At 44.1% G+C, this 27,416-nt stretch overlaps 1 protein-coding gene across 1 annotated transcript in view; it reads left to right on the top strand.

Moving 5' to 3' along the window:
• LOC144725108 (potassium voltage-gated channel subfamily KQT member 4-like) overlaps window positions 1-26,334 on the top strand; it is an 88,702-nt gene extending 62,368 nt beyond the window's left edge. Inside the window, exons 5-13 of the mRNA XM_078604580.1 lie at window positions 1,857-1,985; window positions 3,120-3,230; window positions 4,498-4,593; window positions 5,676-5,764; window positions 11,295-11,590; window positions 14,967-15,072; window positions 18,042-18,173; window positions 19,900-20,038; window positions 22,960-26,334. Of these exons, the coding sequence (XP_078460706.1) occupies window positions 1,857-1,985; window positions 3,120-3,230; window positions 4,498-4,593; window positions 5,676-5,764; window positions 11,295-11,590; window positions 14,967-15,072; window positions 18,042-18,173; window positions 19,900-20,038; window positions 22,960-23,814 (1,953 nt within the window). The 3' untranslated portion in view covers window positions 23,815-26,334. The remainder of the gene's footprint in view (window positions 1-1,856; window positions 1,986-3,119; window positions 3,231-4,497; window positions 4,594-5,675; window positions 5,765-11,294; window positions 11,591-14,966; window positions 15,073-18,041; window positions 18,174-19,899; window positions 20,039-22,959) is intronic.
• The last annotated feature ends 1,082 nt before the right edge of the window (window positions 26,335-27,416 follow it).

The following is a 27,416-nucleotide window of genomic DNA, read 5'->3' as shown; positions in this document are numbered from 1 at the left end:
TTTCAGAAGCGACCTGGCCACCAATGATAGCTCAACAAAATCGCTTATCATTTGGACATTTATAGCAGCAAAACAAATCTAAATAATGAGTGCGGGTTGGCAGAGGTGGGGAGTGTGACAATGACTTGGCTGTTCTGCCCTCTGCTGGCCAACAGCAAGAAACCGCAGTCTAATCGGGCAGTGTGATTTGGCGTAACTCAGGAGTCGGAAACCCCCAAAAAATGTGTAGTTTTTTATTCGTAAAAAATAAATCAATATTTCAACAGCCGCATGATTCTCGTAATATTAGTTTCCCACGACTTTATAATTGCATTTCGCATTTTATTGTATTATGCTTCGCTGTACTTTGTGTATGGGTAAATATGATTTAAATATAATTCATACAAAATAATCCTGCCATAAGTCTTTTAATCAGTGTCACTTTACAATCAATAACACCGAGATTGCACGGATGCTGTCAATTTCACAAGAACTAAATGGTTACTGTAACGATGAAAATGTCACAATCAACCTGCCATCAATCCACTATAAACACACATTTCGAATGAGTAATTTGAATTTAGAGCTTTTTTAGTTTGCCAATACATTTTTTTCCATATAAAATGGGCCACAATAAACACATTGTTTTTTTGGAAAATCGGGAAACGATAAGAAGTGATTGTGTGAAGTGTTTTGGGTGGCTCAGGCGTGTAACCGTTATATGTACTGTGTATATGAGTAAATATATAGCGATATCGCTCTTTTTCAGGGGTATCCTGGCTATCACAAATGATAACTCAACGAAGTGGCTCATCACGTGGAAATGTATTTGAGCCAAATACTCTGAAAGCACGTTGGTTCTAATTGTGAAGGGAAACACCAGATGATCCGGAGAAAATCCAGGCAACCACGGGGAGAGAGACACACACAAACTCCAAATATACAGCACGCATCAGGGTCGGGATCTAACCGACGACCTCCTGTATACCCGGCGAGGTAGTTAATATCTCACCACCGTAGCGCCTAAAAGAGTCATTAAACTCGGTGAGGCTTTCCTGGGTAAACGAGTGGAAGTTAAACAATCACTTTGCTTCAGTCAAAATAATCAAAATCACTATTTATAATGGAGGAATCCGATGAGCTATAAAGCTCTCTTTGATAGATGTCCAGTAGGGGCGGGTCAGAAAGTTACAACAACAAAGTATAGGATAGGTCAACAAATCACTGAACAAAAACATTCTGCTGGGTGGCAGGTAAAGCAGAATATACAGATCCTCTCGATTATCTGATAAATACTGAAAACATTCTATGTAAGAAATTATAGATGGCCAGTACACTCACTCCGATTAAGAGCCAGGCTACAGTCTACATTAGTGTTTCTTTGTTTTTATTATTTTTCTTTAAAAAAAATTTGTATTCACTTTATTTTTATTATTATTTTTCTATCTACGTGGCTTTACTGAAAGAACTAAAGAATACAAAGAATATAAGAAAATAGTAAACATTTTCAAAGCCTAGTTTGCATCAGTTTTGTATTTATACGTGTGCTTGTTTTATGCAAGCCATATATTCCCAACATTACGCCGGATAATTGAGAGCCGACTGTGTTTTGAATATGTAATGTAACGCTACTGCACAGGGTTTCACGGTTGTACCCTACAGCTGTCTGCTGTCTGTTGGGTTGTACCGATTAGCACGGTTGGCTACGTACGGTGCGAAAGAAGTTCAACATGCTTGTGTGTTGTTCGACACGATGCCCGATGTCTTTGCTCCGCGTGCTCGGCGCCTCTTCAGTAATTGAATTTCGTTCCTGAAGAATCTGGGCATATGAAGTCACGCGGCTCTTATGACTGTGCTTGGTGGTGGTGGTGGTGCAGGAGCTGATCACGGCTTGGTACATCGGCTTCCTGGTGCTGGTGTTCTCCTCGTTCCTCGTCTATCTGGCCGAGAAGGACGAGAACCAGAAGGAGTTCGGCACCTACGCCGACGCACTCTGGTGGGGCACGGTGAGATGAGGAACCGATCTGTGTGGAGGTGGCTGCGAAGGCAAAGGCAGAGATCCCCCATGTAGCCTTCAACAGGCTGTCGGGGAAAGTGCCGTCAGGGAGCACCGATATATGAAGGTCGGGACATAGCACGAGGGGGATCTGTGAACGGCACCACGCCCGGCCGCATTTATCTCTAAAACGCTGACGTTACACACTGCACTAGGTACTCATCTTAAGGCTGAGTCGATTTAGGGGAGGCCCAAGACTGCTTCAGATATTTGTGACCAATGTTGGCTGTTGGTCTACATCCTCGTATTCTGTCGTGGCAGCTTGTGCTCCTGAATCCTACATACGTGTCTCACGTGTGTTTGTAAAGTTAAAGGAGTGGTGGGGAGCCCCCGGTCTGCAGGCCGAGAATCCGCCTCACGACTTCATATCACATGGCCAGCAGCCACATCTCACCCACCACATTAAAACTGCCCACACATTACATTCATGCATCATTACAAGGATGTTAGCTGCATTAATGAGGTGCTAGAGGGGAATATTGTTTATCTGGTAATACGGAGTTTAGAATATTAGTGCACTCGGTCATTGATGTCACCACAAGGAGCCTGCAGCAGTAACAGATGCGACCACAGCGGCGTGTTAATACATGTCCTTGCGAAAGGTATTCAAGATACCTATCCGACCCTCCGTAATAAAAAGGTTTCCCACCCCTGGACCAAAGCACCTTAATGCGTGTGCGTTTGTGTGCATCACGGTGGTGAGATGTTCACTACGTCGTCTGGTATGCAGGAGATCGTGGGTTAGATCCCAACCCTGACGCCTGTATATTTGGAGTTTGCATGTTCTCCCTGTGGTCATGTGGATTTTTATCTGGGTCCTCCCATTTTTCCCTCCATATTTAGAAACATGCGTTCAGAGCATTTGGCTGCTATACATTTTCATATGATAGGCAACTTCGTTGAAATATCATTTGTGGCCAGGTTGCGTCTCTGAAATAGAGCTATATTGATAGCTCAGTGGGCTTTACCAGTGTAAGATAAAAACAAAAGTTTATAGTTTGTTTGTGTTTGCATAGCTGTCGGTCACATCTGTGTGTGGGGGGGGGGGGCATGCCTGCGTGCAATGTGGATGGCTCCTGCACAGATCACGCTCACCACCATCGGCTATGGGGACAAGTGCCCGGTGACGTGGGTGGGGCGGCTCATGGCGGCCAGCTTCGCGCTGCTCGGGATATCCTTCTTCGCCCTCCCAGCCGTACGGGCCCACACGCATGCTGCACGCTGCGCTTCCCAACCATCCACACTGTTGATGATAATGACAACAACTTGCATTTATATAGCTGCCATAATAGTTCAGAGATGTGGACACGGTGGAAGATAGAAGAAAGTGAGCATCACAGAGCTGAAATGAGAATGTTGAGATGGATGTTTGGAATATTAGTAGTGGAAAGGAGGTAGAATGAAGTAGAAACTTAGCGGGGGTTACTGGTGTTTTTGAAGGTATTCGATATGAGACTTAGATGGTTTGGTAAGTGTTGAGAAGAGACAACGAAGATTCAATTAGAAGATATGTAGACCAACAGACTCGCACAAACTCATATAGAGACCCATAGACTCACACAGATCTACAAAGCTACACAGGGACCCATAGAATAATACAAACATCTGTTGGAAGTGCTATGGAGATGCTACCCCGAGGCAGGACAGAGGAGTAGAGGGAGACTGAGGGTGAGATGGAAGGATACTTTGGAACGAGAGGTGATGTCTAGAGAATGTGTCAAGTGTTTTACATTTTTCAATTTGCTTTCCGATATGTTTACAAACACGTGGCCACTGAGTCTGCTGACCCGCGGTTCGTGAGGAGCAGCTAACTAAATAAGAGTGCACGTGAAGATATTGCATTGATTTGTTTTGCAAGCACGGTTAATCCGCAACCCGGATAATTCACCCACGGATAATCTCCAGTGAACTGTATAGTAATCCCTCAGTTAACAGTGACATCGGTTAAGGGTTTTCATGTTAACGTTTCGCCTCCCATAAGACCCCATAGTTTCGACTTAACGTTAACATTCTGAGTAACGGTATGTTTACGTAATGCACGCGGGCACCAATTTGGGCCATTCCGAGCAGTCGTTAAGTGAGGCTGAGCCATGCCCTCAGACAATCAGCTACGACCATTTATGAGCGTTTAGACCTCGATTTACTTTGTTTACATTGTTTTTGCAGTGAAACAGTCTCTCTTGCAGACTCAGTGATTTTTTAAATATAATTTTTCAACTTATAAGTTAATTTAATTCACAGTTATTTCGGTTAGCAGTAAGTTTTCGAGGAACGAATAAATAGTTTTTACCGAGGGACTACTGTCTAAGGGTGGCTCTGAGGATTTGCCCACTAATTCGCATATCTAACCATCCCCTATCTCTCTGCCTTCCCCTGGTCCCCTGTCCAAATGTTCATCGATTCCACATGCCCTTGGGGGCTGCACGGGCCCCATTCTGCCTCCCCCTCCCACGAACCCCAAGGGAATCCTGGGCTCAGGATTTGCCCTCAAGGTGCAAGAGCAGCATCGTCAGAAACACTTTGAGAAGAGACGCAGCCCGGCTGCAGGGCTCATACAGGTAGGAGGTGCCCATACAGCCAGACAAAGAGAGCGCGCTCGTACACACACAGACGCGGATGCCGTCACGTGGGGGAAAGAGGCACCGACAGTTGGAAGAACACAACAATGCATCTGTGACAAAAACAAAAAAGAGTTTGATAATTCGGTGGAAAATCAAAGAACTGCATTGGTAGTGGTGTTCGCTCATTTTCCTCTGCTGTCCACGCAGTCTGGAACTCTCCTACCTCAGTCGTCTGTGCTGTTGTCTCCTTGCCCTGCTCAATTTCAGGCTAGAGACTTTATTACCTCGGCTTAAGGCTAACTGTGTCTCTATAAAAATAAAGATGCTAACTGTTTCTATGCTACGTCTTGTAATACAGTCGCGTTTCAATGCTATATAAATGCAAAATATATGATGGAAGTACAAAAAATAATCATGAAATAAATCTCACCACTATTACAATTGAAATGTTGTAATACAAATTATTATAAGAGGCTACTGTTTGAGTTAACGAACTTTTCAGAGTGAAGGCCTCTAAAAAGGGCTATTGCCCACAACGCGAGCATGCTCTGTTATAAAGCAGTACTAATGATGACTGCGGTGCATTTATTTGGATCTGTGGATACATTGTTAAAAAATAAAATGTGTAGATTAATGGAATGTAAAAAAATACATTGGTCGGTGCATGAAGTTTTGTACGCTTTAGGCCTGTGTTCAACAACTATGTAAACAAAAATGGCCGCCGAGCTATTGCCCGCCAAGAACTCGCAGAGACAAAAAAAGATAGATGAGTGAGATGAAAGAAAGCTAGACTAGGAGATAGATTTAGATAAAAGTTACTAAACGTTAGTGATCGTATATACAGACGTTATGATGGCGTTTGACATTATAACGCCTCTACGTAACCACTCTTTTGCACCTCTAACATATGCTGTCACGTGGCCCACTGGTAAATATAGTTGAGGAACCATGCTTTCGGCAATGAGGATGGATGGACATAACATGGGAATTGAGGGTGAGAGTTGTATGAAGAAACTTGATCCAGCACACGGCTATTGAGCCTGTGATCTGATCATGTGGCTATTCCTTGGCTCTCCCAGGCAGCGTGGCGCCTCCACTCGACGGACGCCAGCCGCCCCCACCTCATCGCCACCTGGAGGTTCTACTACGACTGCATCCCGTCGCTCAGGTATGCAGAGACCTCACTCAATGGACATCGTCGCCACCACACGATGGCATTTAGCCAGCAGTGACAATCACCATTATCAATCGACATCAGCGTCACTATCGTCACAACCAATCAACAGGCCCTGCAGTATCATCACCAGGAATACCATGATCACCACCATCATCATCAAAGCTGTTAAAATCATAAATATAACCACTATCATATTTATTCATTGTTTGCATGTTCTACCCGTGATCGCCTGCATTTTCCTCCGGGTCCTCCGGTTTTTTCCCTCCACATTTAAAAACATGCGTTTAGAGTAATTGGCGACTCTCGGTTTTCACGTGATAAGCCACTTCGTTCAGCTATCATTTGTGATAGCCAGGTCGCTTCTGAAAAATAGCTATATAGCTCCGTGGGCCGTAGCTGATAAAATAAAATGTTTATATTAGTGTCCTGATCACATTGTTTCATCTCCACTTTAGCCTCTCCAGTTACCGCTTTCTAATTGCTAATCTGTTCAGCATATATACGTTCAAGTTCTGCATTTGGTGATGATTTATATGTCGTATGTGCTGGATCTATCTGACCCTTGGTGCCACTGGTGGCCGATTTATATTTACCACAATGTTAAAGAGGAATCAATTCTTGAATTGCAACACGTGATACAGTCACCAGGGAGAAATCGTGGATCCTCTGATAAACATCGATGACCTTTAGCCTGTGAAGTACAACGTGAGAGAAAAAAAAAATATTTAGCCTGTGAAGTACAACGTGAGAGAAAACAAAAAAATATTCCCGTGGAACCTGGAGCAAGCAAGGAGATGCTCTTCCTCCCTCAAATGTTTCCAGCGATTGCCACCTTACCTCGTTTTCCCAGGAACATCCTCTTTTTTGTAGGCCGTCATGGTAAATTTTTAAGTCTTCCAGGACATTAAAATTCCCACTTTGGTTGGTTGCATAACAATACACTACACTCAAGACAACGCATTTACGTGGAGTTCTCCTTTATCTGGTACGGTGAGATAATCTATTCTGCTCCCCGGTTTGTTGTGCTTCCGAGCTGGCAACTTTTATTGTTTTCAAATGTAGCCTACTGAGGCTAATGGTGACATGAACATCCTCTTCACCCTCTGACATTTGACCCCACTTTGCCCCCGCTCCCACACAGCAAGCTGCACAGGTTCTTTCGCTCGCACGCAGGTCGTCGATATAGGTAGAGCCGTTGCCCTGCTGTGCAGTGCTGGTTTCTTTGTTGTGTTGACGCGATTGAGCATGGCGTGGTTGTGTACTATGTGCCATCCATTTTGTGTCATCCATTGTGAAACCACAGTCATGCCAAGCAGTTATTCCCCTTGCCTGACGTAGAAAGAGTACTAATACCTAAATACAACTGTCAATGAAAAGTTTTCAAGAATTTCAATGTTCGACAGTCTTTAATCAAGGTTAGGACCGGATGAGATGCAGACGTCTGGTTTTCCACATTCAAACTAATCCATGTACAAACTAATTTCGCCTTGCTGTGGAGCACTATGGGTAAACAAATAGAAGAATAAGTACATTTTGTGTCTCCACATACAATAAACAACTTTTAGTCCATCAGGCAATTGGTTTTCAAGACTAATATTATAAAATCGCATTTGTTTAAGAAATAAAAGTCTGCCGCTTGATAATATTGGTCTGGAGAGCTATTAGTCTGGTAGACTAAATGTGTTTTAATTTATATTATGTGGAGACACTGAATCGAGTTTAGCTTATATGTGCATGAGTGTGGTTGACCGAACCAGGCTTAAGAGTCTACTGTACTTGATTCTTGTTTTCTCTCTCAAAACAATAATTCTACTGAGTGTGCGTTCACTTTACCTCAGCTTCGCGTTTCACCAGGGACTTCTCAAACGCCATTTCCTCTTCAAAGCAATTCCGCAGGCCACTGATCCATCTCCTCCAATGTTTCTCCCTTCAAATGCAAATGAGGTCGTCACTGGTAAAGAGGAAAAAAACCTGCGACGTGGAGAGGGTGCAATGGATGGATTTTGAGAAACCCCCGTTCGGTGTTCTATTATATGGGGAGGACCTCTTTTTGAGCTGCCAACTCTGGCTGGGATTTCCTGTTTCAAGTGATGTGCACCGGTGGTCACGTCGAACCATTTTAACAGAGGCCATGACTTCTTCAGAGGCTCCTTCCAGCAGCAGCCACATGGTGGCCCTAGGCATAACTTTTTTTTTGGGGGGGGGGGGAGGAATCCCCCCTCCATTTTGTTTTAATCCTCGTGTGATGTCAATACAGGGATATATACAAGAGACAAAGATGCGGTGAGATGAGAGAGCTGCAGACAAAACTCGCCGAGAAGGAGGTTAGCTATTCAAATCCCATCATCCCCAGCGGCAGTTGAGACCACAGGAGCCAGTTTGATGCCTCTCTGTACGTGCCGCCTTCTCCCGAGCAGCCGCTGTCGCACGTCGAGTCGAGAGATGCGAGAAGGGAGGTGCAGACAAGAGAAAATTGGGAGATTGATCGGCTTATTATGCTTAATTAGATTGCTGTTTTATCAGCATTTTCATTTTAAGCGATATTTTATACACTCATATTTTTCGAGTAATCCAGGGCCCCTTAAGTGGACGTGTATGGAGCTTCACTTACCCAGCGGCAGACACTCACCAGATAGAGCACGACACACAGACACTCACCAGTTACAGCACGACACACAGACACTCACCAGTTAGAGCACGACACACAGACACTCACCAGACAGAGCACGACACATAGACACTCACCAGATAGAGCACGACACACAGACACTCACCAGATAGAGCACGACACACAGACACTCACCAGATAGAGCACGACACACAGACACTCACCAGTTAGAGCACGACACACAGACACTCACCAGACAGAGCACGACACACAGACACTCACCAGACAGAGCACGACACACAGACACTCAACAGATAGAGCATGACACACAGACACTCAACAGATAGAGCACGACACACAGACATGGTAATCGATCAAGTAATCGATTACCGTGGAATTTCGTGAGGTAATCTCAAGTAATCGATTACCGTGGAATTTCGTGAGGTAATCTCAAGTAATCGATTACCGTGGAATTTGGTCAGGTAATCTCAAGTAATCGATTACCGTGAAATTTCGTGAGGTAATCTCAAGTAATCGATTACCGTGGAATTTCGTGAGGTAATCTCAACTAATCGATTACCGTGGAATTTCGTGAGGTAATCTCAAGTAATCGATTACCGTGGAATTTCGTGAGGTAATCTCAAGTAATCGATTACCGTGTAATTTCGTGAGGTAATCTCAAGTAATCGATTACCGTGTAATTTCGTGAGGTAATCTCAAGTAATCGATTACCGTGGAATTTCGTGAGGTAATCTCAAGTAATCGATTACCGTGGAATTTCGTGAGGTAATCTCAAGTAATCGATTACCGTGGAATTTCGTGAGGTAATCTCAAGTAATCGATTACCGTGGAATTTGGTCAGGTAATCTCAAGTAATCGATTACCGTGTAATTTAGTGAGGTAATCTCAAGTAATCGATTACCGTGGAATTTCGTGAGGTAATCTCAAGTAATCGATTACCGTGGAATGTCGTGAGGTAATCTCAAGTAATCGATTACCGTGGAATTTCGTGAGGTAATCTCAAGTAATCGATTACCGTGGAATTTGGTCAGGTAATCTCAAGTAATCGATTACCGTGTAATTTCGTGAGGTAATCTCAAGTAATCGATTACCGTGGCATTTTTTTTATTACGCCCATGCCAACTGGGCAACTCGCGGCACTGTGCGTGTTTTGTGGCCGGCGACGTGTCCTGCCCAGCCCACTTCGAGACAAGGGAGAGTCCCTTTCTCTCCGTGCTTCTGTCTTCGTCCCTTTTCTTTTTTTATTTCCCCCACGATGACTTTGTGTGCATCTCTCCACGTCTCTGTCTGTCTCCACGTCTCTGTGTCTCCTGTCTCTGTCTCCACGTCTCTGTGTCTGTCTCTGTCTCCACGTCTGTGTCCATGTCTCTCTGTGGTGAGTGGCGGCGTGGCGGTCAGCGACGCCGCTCTACGAACCCCGTGGCCCGAGTTAGAATCCCGCTCACGGTCAACACCCGGTGACGATCGTCTGAACCGGTCCTGGGGCCTCCCCCCTAGGTCGACTCAGCCTCAAATGAGTACCCGGTGTGCCGTGCCGGCCTTCACAGGTGCTGCTACCCGCTGACAGCACTTGCCCCAACAGTCTGGTGAAGCTACAGGGGGGGGGGGGTCTTTGTCTCCCTGTCTGTTGCTGTGTCTTGTATATTTGTGTCTGTGGTCACTCGTGCATTTTTCTTTTTTTATAATTGAATAGCTCCCGGGCAGGTATTCGGAGTAGTTTGCTGTTCCAAACTCCTCGTATTTGTGAAAGAAACTAAAAAAAAGTATTAAGAAGTCGCTCCGCTACGCTTATTGGGTACAATCGCGAATAACTGCGGATAATAGGAAGAAATAGGGCCACAGAAAATAGGAGTTTTCGATAATAGGGCTACGGATAAGAGGAATTTTGTACTGTATATTTGCATCACCTATAAGTAGATCAACCAGAATGAGCCCGACTTTATCGGCTCTCAGAAGCTAAGCAGGTTTGCAATTGGAAGGTGCTTGCTAGGGACACCACCACAGCTGGTAAGAGGCTGCAGGGCAAGGTTCCAGGCTATATATCTATTGTTGTACTGTAGTCATATGCTCCAACATCGATGCATTCCACCTTAAACCTGTACTGATGTGTTAAGTATGGTAAAATAACCCCCCCTCCCCCCACAATTCGCATGGTGTCAGCCCTAATCCAGCAGTGGATTCACAAAGGGCTGCACATTTACATAGTTGCACCGTTTTTGTTTGCATACAGCGCTTTTATAGTTTTTTTCATGACGAATTTTTGTTTGTCGTGAATTGTATTGCACCTTAGAAAACATCATCCACCCTTCGAAAGCCTCTAAGGTCTCTCTAGGGAAAAAAAACACTCGGCTCATTTAACGCTCACCTTGCTCCGAATAAAGAATCAACTCCTTAATCGTCGAAAGTTGTCAAACGAACCTTGTAAAGTTTATTTCTGCCTCTAGATGGACCTTCTAAAAATCCTCAAAGTCACTAGACAATTGACCAGGTATTACATACACATCGTTAACTGACACAGAATGCTTAGTACAAACGTGAAATCACTCGCAAATACGCAAAATGTTTTCGTCATAGAAATGTGCTCAGGGGTCAGCAACCTGCGGCTCCAGAGCTGCATGCGGCTCTTCAAGGACTACTTCACGACGTTGTTTATTCAGGACCACCGTCTCTCGTTTTTAATACCGAATTTGGAACAAAAAATGTCTCTTCTTGTTATTTTGGTCTAACTACACACTCACCGAGCTGGAAACACCGCTTACCTGAAACTGGAAAACCAGTCTTCGCCCTACGTGTGTCGTATTATTAAAACTTCGCAAAAAAAAGAAACCACGCCAACGTTTGAAACCTACCCTTATTTCCCCGTGCGTGACTCCTCCTGCCCCGGGCACCCAGCCAGAAGGTCGGACTCCGAGAACGCCTCTCCAGCCCCGTCACGCAGCTCATGCGCAGCCGCCCGGGGGGGGCACAGGGCCCCCCGCGCCGCACTCACAGCGCCGACTCCTCCGTGCAGGGACTGGGGGGCCCTCCCAACCCGCCCCTCGGCACGCCGGGGCACAGCGACGTGGTCAACAACAATCCCCTCCGCGCCACCACCAAGGGCCGCAGCCACAGCTTGGGGCTGGGCGAGCGAGCGCGGAGGCGGACGAGCCTGCGGCTGGGACGCGCGCCCGGGGCACGCTCCGCGCATGGTGAGGGCTGAGTGGGTGGAGGCCTTGCTCACCCTCTGAGTGCTGACCGGAACATGCTGCCACACAAAGACAAAGACCCCCCCCCTGTATAGCCTTAACGTGCTGTTGTGGCAAGTGCTGTTAGTGAGCACCTAATGAATCCGGCACGGCACACAGAAGCTGTTTGGGCTGTGTGGTGGCTCGGCATGTAGCTACATGACCCAGCCAAAGTAGCCCTCGCCTGCGAGAGGAGGTCATTGATGGGAATGTCCAGATCTTTAAAATGATTTGGAAGCCTCTTGCACAATTCAGCCAGGTTAAACCCAGGATGGAACATATGCAGGCCAGCCTACATTTTTAAAGCCGATGCAGGCATTACTTCAGAAAGGTCCATTTTTGCAAGCACCCTCCCTAACACACATCTTTGAAAACACATCCACACACCACTCAGGAAATGCAAAGTTTTCCAGTTTAGCTTTACGGACTGTTGCCGATTGCTGGTAGTGAGCACATGGATGTCAGTGAATTGAATGTGGGTTACTCAGGTTGTAGCTCAATGCATTGACCCGAGCATTAATCGCTTCGTGGTTTGAATGGGCCCACCCACGACCACTCGAAAGCTCAGTGTCTTCACACCTTTGGCTTGTGGAATCTGCTGCAGTCGCAATGCCTGCACACTGATAGCTACAATACTGCTTCACATCACCGACACGCACACAACAACAACCGCCATTCGCCACTAAGTGACTGTGATGTCACCACGACGCTTGTGCCAAGCTATATGCACTTCAAGGCCACGTGAAGCGTCGAACGCCTGCTGCCAGGAGATCAGGGGACAGACTCGGATGCCATGGGTTGACTGACTGAGATGACTCGCCGATGCAGGGTTCGGGTTCAGCCTCCTGGCTCCGACAAATGGGGTTTAGCCAGGAGACGACATAGATGCCTGTCACCCCGGGGACTTCCGGCATAAGCTTACATTTTTTCCACATAGTTAAGGTTGAGGGGTTACCAGCCCCTTGCACCCATCCACAGTCCCCATTGGCCACACATGCACACAAATGCACACCTTACACCTCATTCTAGATTTGAAGCTTTCGTGACTGCAAGGAATCATATTCTTGGGTTTTTTCGGTAAAGTCACGTAGGTAAAACATCAAAATTAATGAAAATAAAATAAAACAAAAATCACGACGTTTCGGAGGCAACACAAGTCTCCGTCATCAGGTGGGACCGTCACAGCCAGATTAGCTGCATCAAGTGAGGCAATGATTCAAGATGTAATCCCTTATAAGCAAGTTGAAGGGGGGGAGGAGAGGGGGGGGAGTTCATCAGAATGTGGTAGCCAATGAATGGAACGTATCGGGAGGGAGGGGGGCGGGAGGGGGAGCCAACAAAAAGTTGGCGACGGCTTGGACGCGGTTGCTGCACACGCCAACACAATGGACACAGAGGGGGAGGGGAGGTCTGATACAGGAACGAAAATGCCCATGTTTATACCAATGCTGGCTGAACAATGAAGAGAGTACTGTTAAAAATAACTGGGGATGTTAACACTCGGTAAAGTAAAATAAAATAGTGCCTGTCAGAAAAGAAGGTCCAAAAAAGTGTAATTAAGTCTTTTTTGCGTGGTTGATAACATCTTTCCAATGATTACTTAGTTTGTACCCATCATCACGGTTGAAATTATGTCTGTGTTTGTATATTTGTATGGCTTCGTGTACAAACCTTTGATGGTATCCGGGAGGTTTGCAGAGAACCTTGGTCTCGGAAAAGACAATTTCATGAGAGCCCACCGAGTTGTAGCAATGATCGGCAACGGCAGAAGAATCAGTTCTGCCGTGTTTCAGATCTGACTTGTGCTCGCGGACACGATCAGAAACATGACGTTTCGTTTCTCCAATGTAGCAATCACCACAAATGCAACTCAATTTGTAGACTCCAGGATACTGTAAGTCAGGAACGACATCCTTCACAGATGGAATCAGATCACGGATTTTATGCACTGTACTGAATCGGACTTGGATCTTATGTTTGTTTAGAATTTTGGAGATCTTTTTGGTCACGCCTGCTATGTATGGTAACGTGATGGTTTTGGTCGGAGTTTCATGTGGCTGTTTCTGTGTGGTGGGAGAGACAGCTTGGCGGATAGTACGGTCAGAGTATCCGTTCATCCTGAGGGCCCGATGTACATGTCTTAATTCACCGGTCAGGTGGTGTTTGTCAGAAATGCCATGGGCTCTGTGGTATAGCGTTTTGATGAGAGCTGTCTCTCCCACCACACAGAAACAGCCACATGAAACTCCGACCAAAACCATCACGTTACCATACATAGCAGGCGTGACCAAAAAGATCTCCAAAATTCTAAACAAACATAAGATCCAAGTCCGATTCAGTACAGTGCATAAAATCCGTGATCTGATTCCATCTGTGAAGGATGTCGTTCCTGACTTACAGTATCCTGGAGTCTACAAATTGAGTTGCATTTGTGGTGATTGCTACATTGGAGAAACGAAACGTCATGTTTCTGATCGTGTCCGCGAGCACAAGTCAGATCTGAAACACGGCAGAACTGATTCTTCTGCCGTTGCCGATCATTGCTACAACTCGGTGGGCTCTCATGAAATTGTCTTTTCCGAGACCAAGGTTCTCTGCAAACCTCCCGGATACCATCAAAGGTTTGTACACGAAGCCATACAAATATACAAACACAGACATAATTTCAACCGTGATGATGGGTACAAACTAAGTAATCATTGGAAAGATGTTATCAACCACGCAAAAAAGACTTAATTACACTTTTTTGGACATTCTTTTCTGACAGGCACTATTTTATTTTACTTTACCGAGTGTTAACATCCCCAGTTATTTTTAACAGTACTCTCTTCATTGTTCAGCCAGCATTGGTATAAACATGGGCATTTTCGTTCCTGTATCAGACCTCCCCTCCCCCTCTCTGTCCATTGTGTTGGCGTGTGCAGCAACCGCGTCCAAGCCGTCGCCAACTTTTTCTTGGCTCCCTCCCCCTCCCGCCCCCCTCCCTCCCGATACGTTCCATTCATTGGCTACCACATTCTGATGAACTCCCCCCCCCCTCTCCTCCCCCCCTTCAACTTGCTTATAAGGGATTACATCTTGAATCATTGCCTCACTTGATGCAGCTAATCTGGCTGTGACGGTCCCACCTGATGACGGAGACTTGTGTTGCCTCCGAAACGTCGTGATTTTTGTTTTATTTTATTTTCATTAATTTTGATGTTTTACCTACGTGACTTTACCGAAAAAAACTATAAATAGAATACCTTACACCTCGTTAAGGCCTACGTGGTCCAAACTTACCTCTTTCCCGACTTGCCGCATGTTTTTTGTGTGAATTTGGGCTGCCCCATCTATTCAGAGACTGGAGTGTTCCTGGAAGGCGGCTCTGAGGAATCGGGCTGCTTCTTGGATGAGGCCCCTCAGGACTTCGAGCCCTCTGTGAAGGCCGTCATTCGTGCTATCAGGTGCGTGCAATGAAGGGTTTGTACGAGCAGTTACAATATAATACGTGTGGGAAACCTTTTCCTGACCAAAGACTGCAAATAGGGCTATACAATTACCTTTTGGCGGAACACGCGGTTACTTCTCTCACTTCAAGAGACGCTTACAGACTCTGAGTAATGTTTGGGGGTATTTCCAGTTTGACCCAGCAGCATCAACAGCAAATTTCTCAAATCTTGCTATTCATTGCTTGTATCATGTTCTCACATCAGCGTTACCGGTCCCCACCCATGCCCCAAGGCATGAGAATTTAAACTTTTCATAAAGCGAACATTTTTATGCACCATAATCTCTCCGACTGATCTCATACCTCTTTCCCTATTCAGCCCCTTTATGGAGGCCGCTGGGTCCACGAACCTCCGGCATCAGCAGCAGTCCTCCACTGTTGGCAATCATAAACCACCTCTTGCTGAGGTTTCCATAGTCATCCTTCTCTATTTTCGTGCCTCCTCCTCCCCTATGTCACTACGTATTTTTCTCGGTCGTCCTCTGCTTCTTTCTCCTTCTATGAGCTTTGCCGTTGCCTTTGCTGGATTGCCATTTGGTGGCGTTCTTCTGACAAGACAATAGCAGTCTGAATTCCTCAATTTGTTCTATTATTGTTCAGTCCATCATCAAAGTTCATTCTTATTTCTGAATTTATTATTTCAAATAGCCATGTTCTTCTGATTATCTTACCCCACCGCTAGTCAATCTCCAGCGAACCGAAGGCCACTCTTCACTTACGACCCATCCTCAAACTTAAACCTAAAAATTTGCAAAAAAGGAAGCCCCAAAAAATTTGTGTTACTTTTTAAAAAATAATTTTATCGTTTCAATAACGTATTGACATTCATTCAGGCGCATATAATAATTGTTATATGAGATCTCTTTTACCAGTGGCAAAATATAGTAGTAGGTTTTTACCCTTTTCAACTGGTACAAAACTGACACCTTTATTCAAGGCATCATGTTTGCAATAACCACAACACAAGTAGTCAAAAAGCAAACAAAAAGAAGCAACTCTGATAATGATAATAATATGCACTGTCCTTGAAGTTGATTGGTCCACACCCGAGACGGCTTTCTTTAGAGCCTAGTCCCAATTGGTGTTGGACCAGATGACACCAGAAGGCGTACAACTCAAACACAGTGCAATATCAGGGTATTGAGAGCTCGGTGTAAGCATTTACTCTATGAGATCTCTTTTACCAGTGGCAAAATATAGTAGTAGGTTTTTACCCTTTTAAACTGGTACAAAACTGACACCTTTATTCAAGGCATCATGTTTGCAATAACCACAACACAAGTAGTCAAAAAAGCTAACAAAAAGAAGCAACTCTGATAATGATAATAATATGCACTGTCCTTGAAGTTGATTGGTCCACACCCGAGACGGCTTTCTTTAGAGCCTAGTCCCCATTGGTGTTGGACCAGATGACACCAGAAGTCGTACAACTCAAACACAGTGCAATATCAGAGTATTGAGAGCTCGGGGTAAGCATTTACTCTATGAGATCTCTTTTACCAGTGGCAAAATATAGTAGTAGGTTTTTACCCTTTTAAACTTGTACAAAACTGACACCTTTATTCAATGCATCATGTTTGCCACTGGTAAAAGAGATCTCATATAGTAAATGCTTACCCCGAGCTCTCAATACTCTGATATTGCACTGTTTGAGTTGTACGCCTTCTGGTGTCATCTGGTCCAACACCAATGGGGACTAGGCTCTAAAGAAAGCCGTCTTGGGTGTGGACCAATCAACTTCAAGGACAGTGCATATTATTATCATTATCAGAGTTGCTTCTTTTTGTTTGCTTTTTTGACTACTTGTGTTCTGGTTATTGCAAACATGATGCCTTGAATAAAGGTGTCAGTTTTGTACCAGTTTAAAAGGGTAAAAACCTACTACTATATTTTGCCACTGGTAAAAGAGATCTCAGAGTAAATGCTTACCCCGAGCTCTCAATACTCTGATATTGCACTGTGTTTGAGTTGTACGCATTCTGGTGTCATCTGGTCCAACACCAATGGGGACTAGGCTCTAAAGAAAGCCGTCTCGGGTGTGGACCAATCAACTTCAAGGACAGTGCATATTATTATCATTATCAGAGTTGCTTCTTTTTGTTTGCTTTTTTGACTACTTGTGTTGTGGTTATTGCAAACATGATGCCTTGAATAAAGATGTCAGTTTTGTACCAGTTTAAAAGGGTAAAACCCTACTACTATCATAATTGTTGTTTAGCTTTTAGTTTTATTTTTTCTGCATGTAGGCCAACGTGGAATCGAAGCAAGAATCCCTCATTATGGTGAAACGATTCATCCGTATCCCGTAACCATTTGCAAGCATAATCCCGTACCGCAGTGCAGTTCTCAATATGTTGCTCATGTGGGCCATCCTTCACAGGCCTGAACAGATGAAAATGTAAGGGTGCTAGATTTGGTCTATATGATTAATGGGGCCGCACAGTCCAGCCAAACTGCAATTGGCCTCTGATGTTCTTAGGATCGTTTGTGGTCTGGCATTGTCATGTTGGAAGATGACTTAACTTGCAATTTGATGCACAGACACTGTGGTCCCAAAAATCATGCAATATAGTTCCTCAGCTCAGTTTTACTAATTTAGTTTTCTGTATACACTGTGATTCAATGAAGATTTGGTGTGTATAGCTCTCTGATGTGTTCTTGGGTTGTACCATGTATTGTTCGGCATGTCTGACATTTTGCTTCTAGGATCTTATTCAGGAACTGAATTGAGCAGCTCACTGCCTCCCTCAACATCGGATATATCGTGCTGTAAAAACACGCAGTAAAACCAGAAAACACATTGTAAAGCTATACAGCACAATAGTGAACCTTCTTGGCCAGTGTGTGTGTGTCCGTGTGTGTGGTGGGAGTGTGACACAAGACGACCCTTTCCTCCTTGCCGCTAATCCCCACCCCCTCCATCAGAGCAATGCACTTTCTTGTCGCCAAGAAGAAGTTTAAGGAGACGCTGCGACCATATGACGTGAAGGACGTCATCGAGCAGTACTCGGCCGGACACCTTGACATGCTCAGCCGCATCAAGAGCCTGCAGGGAAGGTTCGCCACCGCCCTCCCCATACAAACAGCGCTGGTCTGGGAGGAACAGGAGGAGCAGGGAGAGTCGGGGACATAGCCACTGTGAGGATTTCGTGGGTGATCAGACACTCCCAATAATTTTAATATATCGCCGAGAGACGCTACGCACATTTTTCGACGAAAAATCGCGGTCTTTATGAGTCTTTCGTTTATCACCTTCGAATACACAGTTACACAAAAAACAGTAGACTCGGTACCGGTTCAGTCGCCCGCGGTTGAGTAGAATCCTGTCTGTAATCCAACAAATAATCACCAGGGAACATTTTCCAGTCAGACACCCCCAACTTCCATAGTGTGGGGGGAAGTATAGCTTCATTGATGAGTGTAAATGCAGTGAAGAGTGGCTTCAACAGACCGTTCTTTACTCGGTATGTGAACTGCCCAGTGAGTGCGTAAGCGTAATCACCGTTGAGCCAGCTTGCATGGGAGTGCCTGTCGAGGCCCTCACAAGTCCATTAAGAAACGACAATGAACCACAGGTGTCCAGTGCTTCACCTCCACCAGCCCAAATACAATCAATGAATTGAGACAATGTATTCTACTCCAGTGTCAGCAGAGGGTAGCACAGCATAATGCATATACTCTCCACTGTAGTTTAATGATCCCAACATTTAAGTTCCCTCATGCCTTCACTAATCTACACTGACCCAGTAAGGTGAGGTATGGTCACATTACCCCCATGAATCCTTTGGAATGGGGAGGTGTTCGTTTTTGCAGTGAAATGACAAAAGGGCCATAACCATGCACATGCCATTACATGTTTTTTTACATGGTGAATAAAAGAGCCTACTGTGGCTGTAGGGGTCACGAGGGGCCATTAGATACCACAAATATCCGCAGAAACACAATACGCGCACGATCTGATGCAAGTGTCACACAAGCTTAAGAACAGGAATGAATCAATTAATCGTTAACACCCTTAATGAACAGAGTACGGTATAGAAAACTGGGATTGGAAAACATCAGAATGTAACCGTATCACAGGACTGAGGCATGAAATATGGTCCCAGGAGCTGTGCCTACAGTGAGGCTGATAGTAAGGCACTGTGGCAGCCAAGGAATGGAAAGCATCCACGAGGTCGTCCACCGAATGGAGTGATCCAAATCGGCCCGATGTGAGGGGCCGAGTGGATTACTACATTGTAGGATTGTGAGAGGTGGCAGTAGCTTGGAGAGGCCTTCAACTAGCGGTATTTTGACCATGGCTGATGACAATGCTGAGTGTGCATAACAGGCAGTGTGTTAGGGACAGGTGGAGTACACAGTTAATACATTTGTACAAGGCATGTTTGCAGAAAGTATCACGGTGAACAAAAACAAAGTAGATCCAAAATAATCAAGGGGGCACATGCATGAAAGCATTACAGATGAGGAGATAAAGTGATGAACTCTGGATGATAAAATATATCATTGGTGGGATGGAAAGAGATTGCAGCTTCAAACAACCAGATCCTCTGCCTCAAACGGCCTTCATCCAGCCCTCAGTCGAAAAACAGCTGACGAGGGTGAATAGGCAAATTTGATTAAAATAAATATTCAAGCTAAAGCAAATACTGATACATATATTCAGTTTCCAGAAGTGGCTAACGACAAGAGTAGCCGCCTCAAATGGATGCTTTGACAGTATGCGTCGGCGCGTACCGCTCCGAGAACTAATCGGGAGCTGTCCGCCTCTCATGTACTCAAGGGTGGAGCAGATTGTGGGCATGCGTGGGCAGAGCCAAGGGGAGAAGCGGCCGTGGAAGGAGAAGGGGTCCAGCCTGGATGGAGGGGAGCCGCCTGACGACATCAGTCTCCTGGGCCGCGTGGCACGTGTCGAGAAGCAGGTGCGGGGCGAGAGGTGAACCTTGTTATCGATTAACATTTCTAACGAGTCCATTAATCAATTATCCATTGCACTTTTTAATGACAACAGTGTCAGCCATTTTAAAGCTGCCGAATGTCCTGGTTTGGCCAAGACATTCCGAGCCTCAAAAAGGTTGCCCCAGTGTTGTGAAGCTTTTGAGAAAATTGGGATCTTGTCCCAGTTTAAATGTTCTGGTGTCCCAAGCTCAATAAAAGATACAGCCAAAATGCGGGGCTACCTGAGGAGTGGGCAGGGTCGGTCTAGGATTTCATGGGGCCAATATAACAAAAATTGATGCCATGCACTATGTACAACCTGATGGTGCTGCTCCAGCTGCTGCTGCTGGGTGGACATGGCTATATACATGCGGGGAATTTGATGGAAAAACGGTGTCACGAGGTCACCATGCAGCCAAATTGAGCCTTCCAAAAATGTGAAAACTTAAAGCCACGAGATTTTTTTTTTGTAAGCAGCGCGAAGGAAACATTTAATGCTTTTGGCCCACTCCCAAAATAGTATCATCTATATTTTTCAACATGTAACTTCTCAAATGTGAATCATTGAATTTAATTATTCAGTCACGTATAAAGATAAAATAATAAATTAAATACTAGCATACGACGTTTCGATTGCAACACAAGCAATCATCATCAGGTATAAATGAAATAGAAACACAAATCTAGTATACTTAGAAATGGAATGCAATACAACAGAGAGTCGGATAACATAACAGTCAACACCCTACCTGGTTGATTACATTCTTCCTGAGAATGCTAAATTTGAGAGAGAGATAAAGCACAGAACCAGAAACATATAGACAGACTTATAAGCAGACAGATATCACAGCGATACATAGAGAGAGAACAAAACATAGGCACACAGAGAAAGCCATGTCTCTGTGTCGAGGCCTTAAATAGAGAGAGGGGGCGGGGGCGGAGAGAGAGGGAGGGGCTAGAGAAAATTTGCATGTCAATGAAAAGCACGACGCGGTGCAAAAGCTTGAAAACTAGGATACAGGGAGAGAGACACACTAAATTTAATAACCTAGCAAAATATCGAAATGTAATGTAATGCAACACAGAGAGTCGGTCAACACACAATTAACGCATAGCCTGGTTGATCACGTATTTCAAAGATTGCTAAGTTAGAATTTAAGTGTGAAATTTTAAAGAGAGACAAGACACAAACATGAGGAACAGACAAAGGCAGAGAGGGAGAGGGACAACAGCCGAGACACACAGAGAGAGCAGAACATAAGAACGATAAAACGAGTGGAGACAGAGAATGTACACTAAATCAAATAAACCTAGCAAAATTTAGAAATGTAACGCAATGCAACACAGAGGGTCGGTCAACACACAATTAACGCATAGCCTGGTTGATTACGTTTTACCAAAAAATTGCTAAATTAGAAGTTAAGTGTGAAATTTGAAAGACACAAACACAAAGCTCGATAGACCAGCAGAGAGAGACAACAAAAAACCCAGAGAGAGAAAAAGACAAACTTAAAAAATAAGAGCAGAAACTGCGTAGAATTCTATAAACAAAGAGGGAAGTAGTAATCATTTTTTACCCAGAAATGCAACCCTTTATTTCTCATCAGGTCTATTATTTGTCGAACGTTGTTTTTCCCCAACACAGCAATTTCCAGGAATATAACCTCCTTCATTCAGCGAGGTTTTCCTGTAATTCAAATTATGTAATTCATTCATTCATGGAAGTTACATCAAGTGTAAAAACTTGTTATTATGAGCGTCTTGCATTGGGATGTTTGGCAAGTAATTTAGTTTTCATCCTCAGAAATTATTCTCTGTGGTTAATTAAATAAAAATGAGCTATGAAAACTTACGCCACGCATGTTACCTGGTTTTTGTATCATTGATTTTTTTCCATGAATTTCTGAGCCCACGTGCCCAAACATAAAACATGCTGAAAGAATTGTTTCATTAAACCCAATATTGCTTAACGTCCCAGATAAAAACCACTGCTGGTGGAATCTTTGGAAACACACTAAGTAATCGTTGCATAGTTATAAGCATAGGTTTTACCCTCTCTGGCAATAAAACAGGTATTAAGATTTCGATTTAAAAAAAGAGGACGGCTGCTTGCGTTGTGGCCGAAACGTCGAGAGAATTGTATTTAATGTTTTATTTTTATTATTTTATTATTTCCCTTCTACTTGACTTTACCGAAAGAACCAAGAAGAGGTATTAAGATGTTAAAACACCAAACAGAAACCTTTTGCAAAAAATCGTGTCTGCATTAACCACATATAATTGTTGTGGACATGCGAATAAAAAAACATTCTCTGATAGTATATGCATTGTCTTTGATGAATATACTACCAGAGCATGTTTTGAGACAAGACTATAAAGAAAGTTGTCTTGGTGTGGACCAATCACTTTCAAAGACAATGCATATACTACCAAAGCATATTTTTTTTGTTTTGCATGTTCACCACAAGTAGTTAATGCAGACATGATTGCTTGCAAAAGGTTCCTGTTTGGTGTTTTAACATCTCAACACAACTGTTTTATTGCCAGTAAGGGTAAAATATTATATTTTGATACTGGTAAAGGAGGTCCCATGACATTGAATAGTTGTTTGCATCAGATCAAGCAAGTGAAAAAAAAACAGCAAAAAAATATATATTTCACTCAATTTCCTGGTCTGCACAGATGGGTTCATTAACTGTTTGACTATAATGACATCTAGCCACCCCATAACCCTGTGGTTATGGGAGTTCCATTCAGATCTACATGATCTACCAACCGTTGCTTGCAAAGTTCTGGATCACAGGCATGCACCACCACACCATTCTTCAGATGACTACAAACAGCACCTATTGCATTCAATGCACCAGGCTAAGAAGAGAGACCATTTTCTATGGTTACATTGCAGGTGCAAGTGATTGAGGACAAGTTGGATGCGATCATTGAGCTGCACCGCCAGGCAAGGTTACGGGCGGAGGGCTACGTTCAAAAGGAGCCCACCTCCAGGGCACCTACACCAGGTGACACGAAGTTTTCGGTCTTCGCTGCCAGTCCCTCTGGAGACCCGGGCACAGACGAGGCAGATGAAGCGGTGACCGCACGTGTGAGGGTGTCATTCACAGGGAATGTGGGCACCGTGGCGCGCACGTCGCCTCCAACTGCTGCGACTTCTCCGGTCACGCTGGCCAATGGGCTTGCAGCTCTCACGATGCTACCACACTCTCCCGGCCACCCCGTGCAAGACCTCCCTCCCCCTTACCCGACAACGGCACACTCAATGCCCACGATTTCCAGCACCTTGCGAGAAACGGACTCTCTGGATGATCCACCAGGTTTGTGTGTGGCTCCGCAACAGGTGAGCAAGGCAGGACATGGGCAGTGGAGAGGCCACCAAGGCTCTGCACAATGTGCACCACCCACACCCCCATGCTCGCACCATGCCGGCATGGTGCCAGGGCAGCTTGAAGTGACACTGTCGGGCTCCATGGTGAGCGAGATGGCGGGAATGGCGGTCTGTTCTGAGCCATCGCTGGCTGTCATCGGGGACAGTCGGGCACAGATTGGCTCGGCTGCCCCAGCTTGGTCAGGACAAGTGGCTGAGCAGGGCCCAGAAGTGAGGCCCCAGGGCTGGCGGGCTGGTCACGGAGCCCAGGGGCTGCAGATAAAGCAGCGGGCATGGGGCTCTGTTGTCTCCCTCCAGGGTGGGCTCGATGGGCCAGTCATCTGTGCTCAGGGCCCACACCCGGATGGAGGTGGCGTGTGAAGGACACCCGCCCATGAGAACAGGCAGGTGGTCCGCTGTCTCGTCATTTTTATAGTGGAAGAAGTTAATATCTAAGCCAAGTGGACTGTCAAATGCACCTTACTGCTCCAAGTTAAATTGGAGTGTTGAGTCATTACCATTGCCAATTGACGGGTGTTTAAGCCCTTTCATGTACAAGGATTTAATTTTGCACTTCCTGGCCCATTGAAATACTATAGTAGACCCGCAGGTATCACAGGTGGCTGCTTTGCAGTTAGTCTTGCTGTATCAGAAACCAAAGGCAGAGATTATGCACCACAGGCTTGGGATTAAATGTTTTAAGTATAATTTAGAGTACTGACTGTGTGTCAATGTACATGACAGACCTGTATCAGAAGCCAAATATGATAGTGTATTTCCTTCTGCCAAAGCATGAATATCAATAGAAACAAGCATTATGAATGTACCTACCGAATAGTATCCTGCTTTTTATATATAACCAGTGAGGTATTTAAAAAAAGGTGAGTGATGGATTTCAGTGAGACGTTAAACTATGTTATTGCGATTACAATAGTGGGTGAATGTATGCATTACTGTCTGTTCTACATGTGTGGGTTGTGTGTGTGTTTGTATATAATAGGGCATGGTGGTGCAGTGGTTAGCACACATCTTGGCTACCCAGTTTCAATACCTGACATCAGTATCTAAACCTGTATTATACTTCTTCTAGGTCAACTTCGGAGTAACTGATAGGATATTAAATAATAACATTGGGAAGACAATCAAACATAGCGTGCTTTGCCAGCTATAGTACCCACTCACTAACAGCGCTTGCCCCTGTGGTCTATAACGGTAAATGGAAATCTTTGATTTTACGTGTACATGGTTAATCTGGTCAAGGCCATCAAGAGGACGGGCTTTGTGTTGTGCTTTGTGCCTTTTGGGGTTCTGGCTCTTGCTGGGTGAGAATACCCATGTAAAGATGTATTCAGGCACCAGAGGCATTCGCTATGCACCTGTGGGTGCATCAGGGATGTTCAACATGTGTTTGTTTCCACGATTTAAGTTGATTTAGTTTGAATCAGGTGGGAACTCCAGATAAGGATAGTTCCAATGCAAGAGTGACTTGGGTCACCAGTATGACAAAGGTAAATTTAATAAATAACAGAAATTAAGCAAGTAGAAATCGGAAAAAAACAACTGTCGCACGAGACATCAACGTTATAATAATAGTTAACATTTATTTGTAAGGCGCCTTTACTAATGTCTCAAGTGCGCAAACATAATTCGCTGTCTTACATACTGCAAGTTGGCTTGGGCAGATTATTTTTAGACTGACCATAAATCAATTACAATTTAAGTTACAGAAACATTAAATAGATATAGGGTTTACACCATTGGAACCTCATTTGCCAGTAAAAATACCTGCAGTCATAATATCAGAGTTATGTTTTTTTACCCTTCTATCTGGCAACAAAACTGACACCTTTTTACAAGCAGTCATAATATCAGAGTTATGTTTTTTGTTTGCATTATGACTGCAGGTATTGTGGTCTATGCAAACATGACTCCTTGTAAAAAGGTGTCAGTTTTGTTGCCAGATAGAAGGGTAAAAAAACAATTATTAAGATATAGGGTTATTGTAAACTGACTGATATATATATGAAATGCAATTTCAAGTTGAGTTATTAAAAAAAATCAGCTTAGTGCATCATTGTGATTTGTATGGGAGGGAAACCATGGACAATTTTGAAACGATGGAATTCCAGGTATTTGGGGCATTAACAGGGAATGACTGAGAACCGTGAATTTATTTTTTTCCCTTGTTACAATGCACTTTAGTGTTGTGGGGCATCTAAGTTTTGAGATTTGGTGAACTGTAGCTATGGTGCAAGACAGACGATGACACATTGTTGAAGACTGTCTGCGAACCAAGCATGGTGGCGGTCTGAGGACACTGCATTCTACAAATGATGAAGCTACTGCCTGGCTCTGCGCAAACACACATAAATAAAAGGTGTATGCAATCAATATTAACTTGCCCATTGCATCTCCCTCCAAGTTAAAATTCAGAGTTGACCGGTCTTGGACTAAAGATCATAGTAATTAGTTTGTAAAATAAAATGTCAGGCAGAATGAAAGCTAGGATTTAGCAAATGTAAAATGGTTTTAGAGATTGATTTGTATTTGATGTCAGCATATTCTACGATAGGCATAAAGGTAGTAGCCATCACATGTTTCCGTGTAAAGATGAGAAACAGGATTTGTTTCTTCACAAAGTCTGGATCTTTGTTATTTATTCAAATTGTTTTGAGGTTTGAAAGCCAGATGCCAATATTCTTGTATGAGGATACAATTTCAATTGAACCTTAGAGGGTGGTTATGGACAACGTGCAATGCCTCTGAGCTATAGTAGAGAAGTGCCCCAGAAAATTCACACCTTTTGGGGGTTTTGCATTCAGGTGGAGTTTCAGTGCTTATTAATATTTGGTATACGATTGTAAAGTCATCTTGTAATTTTTGTTGTACATTAACTAATGAAGATCCTGAGGTATAGAGAATCATGTCATTAGCATACATGTTATGTTATATTATCTATATAGATTGAGAACAAAATAGGACCGAGCATAGAACCTCATGTAACGCCTTTGCTGAGTGGAACGAAGTCAGAGAAAAGATTGCCCAGTTTTACGCATTGTTTTTTACCATCCAAATAAATCCCTTCGCCAAGCTTACGAAGACAGCTGAGCATATTGTCAAAATTGTTAGTGATGCAGTGATGGTGCTATGCTTAGAACTAAAACCAGATTAATGTTTTGTTAAGTTTCCATCACACTATGTTGCGGGTCAGTTGTCTAAGGCGGTTTTTGTTCAGCTGGTGACCACGGCCACACTCCACTGTTATGAAGAGATGAACTCCATCTCTGTGCCTGCACTAGAATTCTATGATAACTGTTTTATTGTAGATGTATGGCGCTGGCATGGAGATGGGAATTAATTTCTTCATAGAGTATGTATGTCACGAAAACTTCAAATCTAGATATTATGTTAAACTTATTTCGCACCTTACGTAGCCGACCATGGTAACAGTGGACCCTGGCAGTGGCGTGAGTACTCAATCCTAGTTTTTTCTGTTTTAGACAAGATACAGAGATTAGAGATGGGCGGGTAAGTGAACGATTTCTTTGAATCCCTCCCTGGATATAAACACGGACAAATGTAAATTTCCACTCACAGGGTATTGAGTTGGAATGCACTGACACATTTAACGAATGGTAGACTGGGGACTCAAACAGCATTGTCACATTTTTTTCAATATTTGAACAACATTTGGTTCAGCAGTATTACAGGGATTAAGTTTAGTCATAATTGTTTTTACTTCTCTTAGTTCAAATGTTTTTAAGCAAGACAAAAGGGTCGAATAATTAGGGTTGAGTGAAATTAGTTGATGAGAGATTACTTTTCGATTTAAAGCTTTCGTGACTGCAGGGATTCATCTTCTTGGTTCTTTCGGTAAAGTCACTTAGAAGGGAAGTAATAAAATAATATAAATAAAACATAATAAAATAATTCTCACGACGTTTCGGCCACAACGCAAGCAGCCGTCCTCAGGTGAAGAATGA

Source organism: Lampetra planeri, chromosome 22 (assembly GCF_965212315.1).
Source record: "Lampetra planeri chromosome 22, kcLamPlan1.2.h2, whole genome shotgun sequence".
NCBI classification, from domain to species: Eukaryota; Metazoa; Chordata; class Hyperoartia; order Petromyzontiformes; family Petromyzontidae; genus Lampetra; species Lampetra planeri.
This window is presented reverse-complemented; position numbering and strand designations above follow the sequence as displayed.